The 13,505-nt window shown below is 35.3% G+C and overlaps 1 protein-coding gene across 6 annotated transcripts in view; it reads right to left on the minus strand.

Annotated features, from left to right (window-relative positions):
• Positions 1-3,240: 3,240 nt before the first annotated feature.
• LOC122015493 (DNA polymerase zeta catalytic subunit-like) overlaps positions 3,241-13,505 on the minus strand; it is a 45,915-nt gene continuing 35,650 nt past the window's right edge. For 5 of the 6 annotated variants that reach the window (XM_042572406.1, XM_042572405.1, XM_042572407.1 and 2 more), the window contains 6 exons: positions 7,023-7,292; positions 6,530-6,637; positions 4,981-5,186; positions 4,589-4,892; positions 3,833-4,486; positions 3,241-3,546 (listed from right to left, as the gene is read on the minus strand). In XM_042572406.1, coding sequence (XP_042428340.1) covers positions 3,373-3,546; positions 3,833-4,486; positions 4,589-4,892; positions 4,981-5,186; positions 6,530-6,637; positions 7,023-7,292 — 1,716 coding nt within the window. In that variant the 3' untranslated portion in view covers positions 3,241-3,372. Of the gene's footprint in view, positions 3,547-3,832; positions 4,487-4,588; positions 4,893-4,980; positions 5,187-6,529; positions 6,638-7,022; positions 7,293-13,505 lie in introns of those variants that run through there. The other variant, XM_042572411.1, reaches the window with a different exon arrangement.

A 13,505-nucleotide genomic window follows, 5' to 3' on the forward strand; every position in this document is an offset into this window, starting at 1 on the left:
TACAAATTCAAACTTTTTTACTCTTCTTACTCTAATTGATAACTTAGCAAAATCGTACAAAAATAATGAGCAATAAAAATAATAACGTGCAAGATTGCATACTATAATTATTAGCCAATATAGCAAGCCTGTGTTTCTATGTCATGAGTATACTAGTCGTTGTTGAGTGACTTTTGAAAGTTTATTATATTTCTTCTCTAAAAAAAAAAAAAAAAATCTTCACAATGTTTATATGAGTTGATTTGAATCCACCATTAATTGATTTGAAGCGCAAGTGGGTCTTATCATGACACCCAGCATCACTAGTAATTCAAAGTATGTGGGCATTCGGAAATACCCAACTTGAGATTTGAATCCTTGTTACATGAAAATCATCTTTATCACTTACCACTGCACCATGCCCCGATGACAACCTATTGTAGCCCTTAGATCATTCACCCACATGCATCATAACTTTATCATATTAATGACTTCTTTTAATTTTCTTATTGTATATTAATGAACCAAAGATTAGCATTAATTAATTAGTCATCTTCGATTGCTAGTGGACCTTAATCCATCGAGTTAACCAACTTGGCCTCACCAAGTTATGATCTACAAGTTACTCTAACACCACCTCAACATTTTTCATTCTACTATCATGTCTCCTTCTCTATGTCATTGATTGTCTTACCTTAATAAGAATGAACTATAAATTCGGTGTTACTTAGTTTATTTTTATCGAGTGTCTTGCTTAGCACTTTAAGCCATCCTCTACACTTAACCTCATTGAGTTGTAAGCTCTTTGAGCTCCATGTGTGTCGTGTCAAATTCCTAAATAATTTAAACACGCATATCAAATAAAATTGCAAGACTTAACCTAAAACTTTTTTAGAATCATTGAAACCTAACGTCAAATCTAACCATTTAAGGCACAATTACACCAACATCCTTGTAAGATTGGATAGTATATGTGTTTTTTATTCACTCGTTTGTATCCTTCTTGTTATGATGTATATGTGCTCGCTAATTGCTACCCTAATCGATGGTCTGTTGTATAACATTTCACCAATCTAAAAAGTCTGATGTTGTTCTAGTTCTTTGTTAAAACTTTAAGTTCTTACCTACAAGATAAGGACACTATCACCTAGCTAGTGATTTTCTTGTCGGTAAGGTTGTTCAACATTCATGTCCAAAAGTGCTTGATGAGCCTACACTGCTCAACGGGGATGCAATTTGCTACAATAAAACTTAACTTTATTTTAGTGAGGTGAAAAATCATTTCCAATACTTCACATTATGTGTTAGGACAAATGTGCAATGAATCATGTAGTCCAATACGAACTGTATATGCTTCAAGGCTGGCTTGCTTTCTATCCATGGGCAATGATATAACAATAAGATGTTTGGTAGATTAATCAATCATTCATTATTCCATTCTTAATTATGGCGTATTGTAGGATATTTTTCTCTAGTGAGGGAAAATTTAGGACATTGGCTATTGGGCAAGGGGCCGTGCATACTTTTAAATTTATCCTAATGATGGATAGAAATTTTATGTAGCAATCAATAGAAATAGTGATTATTTTTTTTTTAATGTTGACTTAAAATCATTCTAGTTAACTCTAATTAATATCAGTCAACTCATTGGATGAACACAGATAAATCTTGAGTCAACTCAAGACCATTTTAATCAACTTAATTTAAACCACCCAACTATTCAATAAAATATCTTAATTCATAGGCAAAAAACATCACTGCTTATTCCACTTGATTATTTAATAAACTAAAAAAATTACTCAACTTTGAACTTTTTCATTGACATTGGCCTAGAACACCTATTCCTTGGTCGATTAAACGCCTAGTGAAAAAAGTCTATCCAAAAACCTAAGATTGCATTATATTCACTTTTAATCTCTCATCTCACAATGCTCCTCGCCCTCGAGTCCTTGACAAGAGCTCTCCAAACTGGACCTTCCTTTGAGCCCTTCAATCTAGCTCTCTAAGCCATCAAACCAATATCTTCTTGGGCATATGTATCAAGCTCGACACTTGCCAAACCATGAGCTACCCACTCTATAATTATTGGACAACAGATTTTAGTTAGATTGACCTGTATTTTGATGCGTGCACGAAGTTTTGAAGGGACTCGATAGAGTTGATATGGAGGTCGTAGAGCTTGACATGGTGTAATAAAGGTGGTGTTGGTTTAATGGTATGATAGCTCAACCGTTTGTTAGAATTTGGAGAAGGATGGTACAGAACATTTGAAGACCATAGAATAAGGAGCATAGAGGCGGAAACTTAATTTATAATAGACAAAAGAAGGCAGATTATGTAGGCGAAAGGATGATATGTGGAATGAGCCAAAAGTTGGGTGCATCTGATATGTGCAAAGATCAGGGGAATTGTGTTTAACTTGCTTTCTTGTGCTCTCTTGTTGCATTTTGTAGCCTTAGTTTATAGTTTTCTTCCACACTTATTTATTTCCCTCATTCTCGCAAAAAAAGAGATTTTTCGCCTTCTAAACGATTGGAGAAAACTAATGAGCTTCAAGAATAGCTTGTTAATGCAATTGTGGTCCCTAAGTGGTCATGCTCGACCATTTGTTTTGATGTATTGAACAAATGATTTAAATTATTTTTTTTTATGTATATAATGTGCATGAAGTCTTTTAGAGACTTGGTTGAAAATATACAGAGACTTAGTGTGACCGAGGTTGATAATTGGCTGAATGACTTTAAATCACAAAAGATGGACGATAAAGGACTACAAGATGAAAGTCATCAAGCTGGTATTATTGACAACAATTGAAAGGAAACGAACTATATAGGTAAAGAGTAAAAGATGTCGCATAAAATGACTAGAGAAAGCTTAGTGCATTCAAAAGATTTACAATAACTTAGAGATAGCTTCATGGGCAAACAATAAACTTGGAACATGAGAAAGGATAATTTTTAACTTAGATAACGACTTGATCATTAAATAATTTTAGTAAATGATTCAATTAAGTAAAAGGAAGATTCAATCGATTGATGATTAAGAGTCGACTGAGTAATTGATGCAACTGAAAAGTCGATGAATAAATTATTTCTATTTATGGCTAAATCAATCGAGCAGTTGACTAAACTTGATTTAGTTGACAGATGACCTAATTCAGTCAACTAATGTCTCAATGATATTGATAGAAGATAGACTGTTGATTTAACAAAACTGGACTACAACTATCAGATGATCTAGGGGCGGGCCATAGTGCAATAATTGAAAATGGTGGAAATACCCACCTTGTTCCTCCGTTGAAATATATACTGCACCAAGATACAGAAATGTACTTCTATATTTCATCTGTTACAGAATGTACAAAATACAATACAGGTACAAGATAAATTAAAGCTAGAACCATTCGGCCACGCAAGTTGGATAGAATCCTGTGTCCGCTGCAATTACAGAGTTAGTTCGTAGTTCTTTTTGAACCTTCCTCCTCTCATAGAAGACAGAACAAGCAAGCGAATTGCACTGCACAGTGCTCTCTGGCATACAACCACCGCCGCCGCAATGCCTACATATCTGCATGAAACACAGCAATCAGTTCTACCACACCCGGAACCTGCATTTATTCAGCAACGACATACTGCCAGAAATGAGACATTGGAAGAATCTTTTTGGTCAAGTCGTGAAAAATAAAATTACAAATATAGATAAAACCGAGGGCAGTCATTCGAAAAATTGAATGGTATCTGCAACTACACTACAAAGTTAGGTATGTTAGTGTACTTCTGTGTGAGGATGAATCCTTACTTGGATATACTGAATAAATTTATTTTATAAATAAAATAAGGCAATAAATACTTACAGCAGTTAAATGTTGAATTTCTCTCTCCAACTTTGAAGTTTTAAGGACTACAGCTGTTGCAACAAATGACTTTTTCCCAAAGCATTTCTCGCACAGGTATCTGGAACTCTGAACCAAGTTGCCACAAAGACTACAATGTTTGGAGGAGTAATAGGTGTCTATCCTACTTTTTGCCTGTCCTTTACTAGTATTTCCTAGCACATTATAATCGGAATCTTGTGAGAACCGAAGATGGGATACAACTGATAACGGCGTGATGGGCCGTGGCATTTCAAGAAACCACTTGTTCAAATCAGCACCAAGAAGCCCAAACACTCTTTGCAGTGCAGGAATGATCTGTTTCTTGATATAATACTGTTCATTCAGCTTGAATGGAGAATTGAGGTCAAGAAGTTGATGTGGATCAACAACCATGTCAATTAGACGAGCTCCAGGTTCTCCATGAACTACAACATATGGTATACGCTCCCCGTAGCGTGGTTCTGATCGGGGGTCTGTGCTCATTGCCTTAAGAGCAACAATTGCTGCTGGTGGAAGGGAGGATCTTTGGGTACTATAAGTTCCTAGGTGTACCTCTTTTGCAAAAATAAAGTCCTGAAGAGACAGCCTTCCAGATAAGATACGTGTCCATTGGCGTTGTAGATAGGACTTTACCTGTAAAAATAGAGCTTAGAGATTAGATACCCAACAAGGATCCTAGGAATAAAAATCTGAGGGTTAAAAAATAAAAAGAGCACAGGAAATTAAAAATCGTACTATTAACATATCTCGTTGCTCAAAAATCAATCTTATGGACTTCTCCAATGTTTTTGCAACAGCTTGGCATGTGTCTCTACGTACAGTTTCTATACCCTTTGCATCAAACTTTGGACTTTGCTGATCAGGACTCTCATAACTATAACCAACATATCTCTTCTTTGTCAGGAGAAAGCACGGTTGATAAACCTTTTCTAATTTCAAAGTGACTGGATATGGGTTCATGGAAGTTACTGCAGATGCTATCTCATTTCCTATTCTAAATGCTTCTTCCAAATCACGGCCCTTTAATAGAACAAACATGCTAAAAAAAAATAACAAATGGAAACATTAGAACTACGAAATTTGGGCCCAGAAATGACTAGGATGTGTCTGATTCTATAAAAATGTACCTATCTGTATCACCATATATGACCCTGGCTTTCCACTTAGAGTGGTCATTTACAAATGAAATTGCTTCCTCAAGTGTCCTGCGACCACACTGTACAATGCTGTCAGCTAGTTCTGCACAAGGCATGCGACCACTATATCCAGCTGCAGTGTAACCATAAGTGACATTGGCTATGAGCTTCAGAGCAAGTTGCCTTGCATTAAATATCTGACATTAAGACAACTCAAATTATTTGCAGTTACAAGAAAACAGCATGATTGAAGCATGCAATTTTATTTACATATCATAGAAACTTAAATCCTGAATAATTCTGACAAACACCTGTTGCCAATATACCATGATGAGTTATACTGTCCTAGCCTTTATATTGTTGCAGATACACAATTGGTTGCCACCAAAACACATTAACGTTCCGAACCTAACTATTAGTTCCACTCAAGTGCGTTATTAACTTGATAGGTTATAACCATCTAATCATGTTTCTTACAATTAGTTATGGAACCTCGAAAGCTAAGTGAGACTGTGCCCAGCAGCTACGGGGGATACATTGAGTTTGAGCCAATTAAATTGAACAAATATAATACAATTGTGTTTTTATTAAAATAGAGGAAGAGAACAGAAAAGTCACAATTAAACAGTTCCCTGCTTTGTCCTCCCTATTTTGCTTCCTAACTCTGCCATTTTTTGACTTCCTTTTTTTTCTTCCCCTTGCCTTTTCCCTCAGGGTAAGAAGGATATACACAATGCCAATTGAGGCAATCAGAAGGTAAATTATCTTCAAAGATAGATCCATAAGGCCTTTCCCTTTCTCACTTCATCTCAATGGGCATCTCGCTTGTTCGGATTACAACTCCATAAAGCAATCACACTCAAGAGCAGCCTTTGTGTGAGGTGTGTAGCCTAAGGACAAGCCTTAAGTGCATGAATGTGTGGCACGGGAACCTACAACAGTGCCTCAATTTTGATCCTAGAGGCACTGGTGGATCATATGAAGTGTTTGATTTTTTAAGAAGTTTGTTGACTACGAGTGTATTCAGTTGATATTGTAAGAGTAGCTTGATGACCTTGTGAGTTGTGTTAATCATGTAAGCCAGACCATGTGTTAACTTATGGACCAATGTTATTAGTCGCTCAAAGAATTTTGATCTGATTTGGATGTATGAGGACTGTGACTCTCTGTGGTCAGTAGAGTGACCTGAGATTGTTTTAACTTTTAAGAGTGTCTAAAGTGACCCAGTTGACTGTCCGATCTTGATGTCATAATTTGGAGATAGTGGTTAATGAGGAATCACTTGGTTGCAAGCTTGAACTCTCTTGGTGTAGGGAAGGCATGGGAAATAGTATATTTGTGTTAATGGTAGTTTTGTGTAGTTTTTGGTGGAACTCAAAATTATAATGATATAACCACACTTTATAAGGGATAACTTCTCATACTAAACTGCATAATCTCTCACTCAAAACACGTCAAAAATAAAACCTGTCAATCTGAGATGATGGATATATGAGTGACATACAAAAAAATTGTACAACCATGGAAAGAATGAGAATACCCTTTCCAGAACTCGTTGAGAAGGCTTTAATTTCTTTATTGCCTGCTTTACCATTATTCTAGTTGATAATATTTCTTCCAGGAGTTGGGGAAGCACACCTTTACGAACCTGCAACATAAATAAATCAAAATAATTGAACATAAGATAAAGTTACCTAAGGTTAAAATTTAAAATTTTAACTGCAACAGTTTGGGACCCAAATAAAAATCATAGGCTATATTCAAATCATAAGCATTTTAATTTAGATTGTAGGTGATGTAATGTGATTAGGGCGGTAGAGATCAATTTAGACACATGATGACCTCAAAGGCAAAAAATAAACACATTGGAAATGTTGGGAGCTATGTTCAAACACATTGCATTTAACACAGCCCACACTTGCTATTTCTTCCGAGTATAGATTGTTTTCCCTAATTGAATAATAAAGTTTATAGCATGTACAATGTCATATACAAATAGAGAAGAGTATAAGTAGAAAGCATAAAAAGCTCACCTTTGATGGAACATACATGACTCCATTTGGAGCTAGGAGTTGTTCGTTTAGATTCTTGAAAAGTGCATCTGCTGAGTAAGAGCTGACACCAAGTACATTCGTTTTTGAAGGAAGAACTTTACCCAAGCAGGTAGAATAGCAGAGGTTATAAGCAATTATCATCGAAGGATAAAGAGACTGAAAATCCAAAATAACAACTGGATCTTGATAAAAATTAGATTCTGGCTCCATTACAAGGGGTAAGCATTCCATTGCAGGTTGCAAGGCCACCTGCATCATATAATAATCTTGAGTAATAATAATAAACAGATAAAGAAAAATCAATTCATCAGAAGACAGTTTACAAAGGCTAAAATGTAAGAGTATATCACAACGAACTGAATGGAATATTGCTCCCAAATGCATCCAAACGTTGTTGCACGTAGTCATTCTGCAAACTCATGATTTGGCACAATAATGAAGGTCAAATCTGTAGGCCTTATTATCAAAACAGATCGAACAGGACTAGCTAGAACTAAATTAAGACTTCTTTACAAGTAATCATAATTAAGTGAACTAGAAAGGTGCAGTCATTTACGAAATGGTTGAGTCCAACCATATGAGTCTAATGTGTTTTGATATGGTTGGCAAAGGTTTAAAGTTAGTTGTTATTAGTCCTGCTATGTGTGTGCAAGTGCAGATTGTGTTGACACTTACATTGCAGGTACAAATGGAAAAGTTGAATAGGTGTTGGCAGAAGTCCAAGAGTGGGTTAAGGTGGACTGCACATTTGGTAAAGGAAATCCTATAGTATGGAAAGTACAATTAGTTGTCGAAGCTCAAGTGAATCGAGATTGACTGGACACTTGACAAATGAAATTTTAGTAGATCAAGGAGGACCAGATACCTAGAAGAAGAGAAAAACCTGAAGGTTAAACCTCTTGGTCCATAGGTTAAGGAGGACTAAAGGTCGAAAGCAAGACCTCTTGGCAAAAGAGATATCTAATTGGATACTAAGCACACAAGAAGTCCCAAAACTAAACTCTTGACATGCGAGTTGTGAGAGAGATGTGAGATGTGAAATGTGAGAGAAAGGGAGTTGTATAATTGGACACGTGTAGTTCTATTTTTTTGGCGAGGACCTAACCAGGAAACAAGAAACAAGAGTTTCAGGATCAAACGCAATAAGTGAGTTGACTGAAGGTAGAAAGCTCGAGATAGAGATAGAGATAGAAAAGCTTTTATTCTAGTTGAGTTGACTGAATGGAATTGGTCAATTTAGTGATATTTGATTTTCAAATTATTGTAACTGTTAAACAAAATATTGCTTGAAGATAATCAGCAATTAGCAGTTGACTATATTGTTAAAACAATAGACTGATAACATAATCGCTAGAGGAAACAGTATGATCCAAAGGAATTGATCACGAATTAATCTAGATCAATCGACTGATGGCAAAGAAGAGTTGAACCAAGATCCAAGTAAACAGGATGCGATCCAATTGAAGCGATCATAAATCGGTGGATGCAATCTAGATGAGTTGACCAGATTGGAGTTGAGTCGACTGAAGGAGGATTAGTTGACTAGTGATAGGTGTTCAGTCAACTAAAGGTGATAATGGTCTAATAATAGTCGTTGCAGATAAAACAATGGATCAATTGACTATTAAGGATAAATGAGTCCACTAATAGTGATCATCCTCACTTTAAAGATAACGAGCAAAGGCACATCGAGAAGATATCAATCTCATACAAATTCAACAGCATCCATAACAACATATTGTGAGTCTACAACATTTGTTTCATTATCTTAGAGATTTTGTAGATTTTCGTTATTAGTTTTATTATCTTACGATTCAGTTTTAAGCTCAAGCCTTTAGCTTTAAGCTCCATATTCTTCAAATATATGCTGCTATCTTTATTTCATAGATTTTGATATCTGTTTTTGTAAAAGTTTAACTCCGCCCATGATGACCGGTCATGGCCGGTCCCAAGCCCGAATAAAGGAGGAGGGTTGCGTTAGGTTGCCAACCAGCGTCAAACTATGACAAATATTCAATGAATTAATTCATTAAACTATTGTGCTAATGTTAGGTTGTTTCCCGGAAGGAACGCGTTGCAGGGTTCGCGTTACAGGGTCCGACTGCAACGTCTCAGTGCTAATGTGCTACATCTCCAGAACTCGGGTGTAGTGATAAATATGCAAGAGTTCGCGTTACAGGGTCCGACTGTAACGTCTCAGCAAGGACCGCTACATCTCCATAAGAACTTGGGTGTAGTGTTAAATAAGCAAGAGTTCTCACACCATAGGTTAGATAAGAACAAATATGATAGGAAAACTAATAATCTAAGATTTGGAACATAGGAACTCTTACTGGTAAATCAATGGAGGTAGTAGATATGATGATTAGGAGAAAAATTAGTATTTTGTGTGTACAAGAGACAAAATGGACAGGTGAGAAGGCAAAGATGATAGAAAACTCAGGTTTTAAGTTATGGTACACTGGAAAGAGTAAAGCAAGAAATGGAGTGAATATTATTGAAGATAGTTTGTTAAAGGATGAAGTTGTAGGAGTAGTTAGAAAAGGGGATAGAATTATAACCCTTAAGATAATAGTGGCGAAAGAAACTATGAACATAATTAGTGTATATGCACCACAAGTAGGATTAGATGAAGCTACCAAATCAAGGTTTTGGGAGGACTTAGATGAAATATTACAAAATATTCCACTAAATGAAATGATTTTAATAGGAGGTAATCTAAATGAGCATGTCGGAGTGAAAAATGAGGAATATGAGAGAGTACATGGGAGTTATGAGTTTGGAACGAGGAATGAGGAAGGGAAAATTATATTAGATTTTGCGATAGCATATGACCTTATATTAGCTAATACGTTTTTTAAGAAAAGAGAAGAACACTTAATCACATTCAAAAGTGGGAATAATACCTCGCAAATTGGCTTTCTTATGGTTAGGAAGAAGGATAGAAAGATTTGTAAAGATTGCAAAGTCATCCCTAGAGAAAGCTTAACTACCCAACATAGGGTAGTAGTGTTGGATATACGCCTCAAACATAGTATCAATAGAAAGAAAATATATACAATTCCTAGAATTAAGTGGTGGAAGTTAAAGGATGGGAAGCAACATATATTTAAGGAGAAGATAGAAATACAAGCATTAGGTGAAATATACGATGACTCTAATACAACATGGGATAATATGGTATCAAAGTTGAAAATAGTAGCTAAGAGTATACTCGGTGAGTCAAAGGGACATGCACCACTAAATAAAGAATCTTGGTGGTGGAATGAGAAAGTACAAGAGAAAGTGAAGGAAAAACGAATAGCTTATAAGGAATTATATATTTGTAAGAACGAGGAAAACTTAAAAAAATATACAATAGCCAAGAAAGAAGTTAAAAAAGTAGTGAGTGAAGCAAAAAATGAAACTTTTGAACGGTTATATCAAAAATTGGATACAAAAGAAGGGGAAAGAGACATTTATAGAATAGCTAAAGTAAGAGAAAGAAAAACAAGAGATCTTAGCCAAATAAAATGTATTAAAGATTAATGTAATAGGGTATTAGTAAACGATGGGGAAATAAAAGAGCGGTGGAAGAGGTATTTTCATCAACTTTTTAATGAAGGTTTAGGTGACCAACTTAACTTAGGTAATTTAATTAGGTCAAATGAGCATAGAAACTTTAATTTTTATCATAGAATTCAAACTTCAGAAGTAAAACAAACTTTAAATGAGATGTACAATGGAAAAGCCGTTGGACCAGATGATATTCCGATAGAGGTATAGAAGTGCTTAGGGAAGCAAAGTATTGAATGACTTACAAAATTATTTAACATGATATTGAAAACGAAAAAAATGCATGATCAATGGAGGTTAAGAACTCTAGTTCCCTTATATAAAAATAAGGGAGATGTACAAAATTGTGCAAACTATAGGGGTATTAAACTAATGAGTCATACTATGAAACTTTGGAAAAAAGTAATAGAAAAAAGATTAAGGAAGGAGACCACAGTGACAGAAAATCAATTTGGGTTCATGCTTGGAAAATTGACAATAGAAACTATACATCTTCTTAGACAATTAATTGAAAAATATCGGGAGCAAAAACAAGATCTACACATGATATTCATTGACTTAGACAAAGTTTATGATAGAGTCCCAAGAGAAATTATATGGAGAATTTTAGAAAAGAGAGGTGTTAGCGTAACATATATTGAACTAATTAAGAATATGTATGAGGATGTAACGATCAGAGTAAAAACTTCAGGCGGAGTAACTAAAGCATTTCCAATAAAGATAGAATTACAAGGATCAGCTCTAAGTCTCTATCTTTTTACACTAATTATGGATGAACTCACTGCGCGCATTCAAGACACAGTACCGTGGTGCATGTTGTTTGCAGATGATATTATTTTGGTAGATGAAACACGTGAAGGAATAAATGCTAAACTAAAATATTGGAGGGAAACACTAGAAAGGAAAGATTTTAAGCTTAGTAGATTAAAGACAGAATATATGGAATTTAAATTTAACAATATTAGATGAAATGAGACAATTGTTAAGATAAGAGATGACGAATTGTTTGGAAGCTTTAAATATTTAGGATATTTGTACAAAACAATGAAAGGATTGAAAGAGATGTCTTACATATAAAGCATGATGGTTGAAATGGAAAGCGTCGATTATTTTATGAGAGCATAAAATATCTCTAAAACTTATGAGAAGTTCTATAAAATGATAATTAGATCTGTTGTGTTATATGACGTTAAATATTAGGCTATCACTCGAATACATAAGCAAAGATGAGAATTGCAAAGATGAAAGTGTTAAGGTGGATGTGTGGACATACGAGGATCAACAGAATAAGAAATGAGAGCATTAGAGAGAAAGTCGGAGTTGCATCTATTGAGGAAAAACTCCGAGAGACACGTTTAAGATGGTACGGACATGTACTTAGACGACCAATAAATGCTCCAGTTAGGCGATATGAAACTATGATAAACATGCATATCAAACGAGGAAGAGGAAGACCAAAAAAGACTTGGTTATCAACAATAAAACAAGATAAAATTTATTTAAATATAGATGATGATATAATAGGAGATAGAGTTCAATGGCGTAAAAGAATTCATACAGCCGACCCCACCTAGTGGGAAAAGGTTTGGTTGTTGTTGTCGTTGTTGTTTGTTTTTGTAAAAGTTTTCTCCTAATGGAAGGTTTCTGAGAGGAAAAAATAGTAGATTTTTTAAGGTCGACTCATCTTATATATAAAAAAAAATGAAAATCCCAATTAGCCTCATTGACTATCCTGGGTGACCGGCCCGATCACACGAAAATTTTCCACCGGCCATCAGGGTAAATTGGGAAGCGCACACGGCGGCCAGCCTAGAACTCCAAAAGTCCAGCATCCTTTGGTTACACCCTCATTTGAAGGAAAAATTTCTGCAAATACACCATAGCTGGGGTTTAAACAGCGGGTGTCTGGATAACAATCTGGATGTCCTACCGCGATACGATGGCCCCGGGGATCAAGTCGACTGATCTTATGAGTGCATAGGCCGTAGAGTGGGAGCCAAAGGTTCCAAAGCATGTAAGTCATTATGCCTTCTGCTCATCTTATTTTCACATTTTTCTACATTCACTAACTTGTATTTCCACTATGCTGATTATCACTTTTTTTTCATTGCATTAATTCCTGAAGACATTACATTTTTTTCTGATAAATTTGAGTTGTGTTTTTCTATTATGCATACTTTACTTTAAAAAATTAAAATGGTTTTATTATGTCATCATGCTTGATCTAAAAATTATATGGATGGTGATTAGTTTAGATTAAATTAGCACTACAAATAATTACTTATAACAAATCACCTGCATAGATCTATCATCCAACTACCTCCACCACAGTAGACCATCATGTTGTCACAGTGCTCTACTTTCACTCGTATAGGCAACTCCCAACAACTCTTTCTTCTTTCTCGCATGAAAGGCAACCCCATCCCAACTTCCTTTCTTTCCCAGAAAAAGCACCCCGATTGTCACTCCTTTCCCTTCCCCTTTATCAACCCTTTTATGGATAAAAGTAGGCATCTTTAGACTTCAAATATAAATTTAAATCCTTATTTTTTATTTCCAAAGCACTCTCTCTCTCTCTCTCTCTGTGTGGCGATGCTTTAACACTTGAATGGAAGTACAAGAGAGTTAAAGATGTTCCTGGGCAAGCATTAACACTGCAGGAACTACCAAAATTATGCAGCCTCAACTGATCATATTTTTCCACTTAGCTCAACCTATCAAAAGGTTTGGGTCAACCTAACAGCAAAACTCATAAGTCAACCTAAAATAGCAACCTACCAAAATTGTTAGGGTAACCTATTTTATATTATATAACTTAGAAGTTCAAAGTATGATTCTTAGGTTATATGTTAACCAATCTTGGAAAGATTTACATATAAGTGATTGCTAACTTCGGTCAACCTAATA

Source organism: Zingiber officinale, chromosome 8B (assembly GCF_018446385.1).
Source record: "Zingiber officinale cultivar Zhangliang chromosome 8B, Zo_v1.1, whole genome shotgun sequence".
Taxonomy (NCBI): Eukaryota; Viridiplantae; Streptophyta; class Magnoliopsida; order Zingiberales; family Zingiberaceae; genus Zingiber; species Zingiber officinale.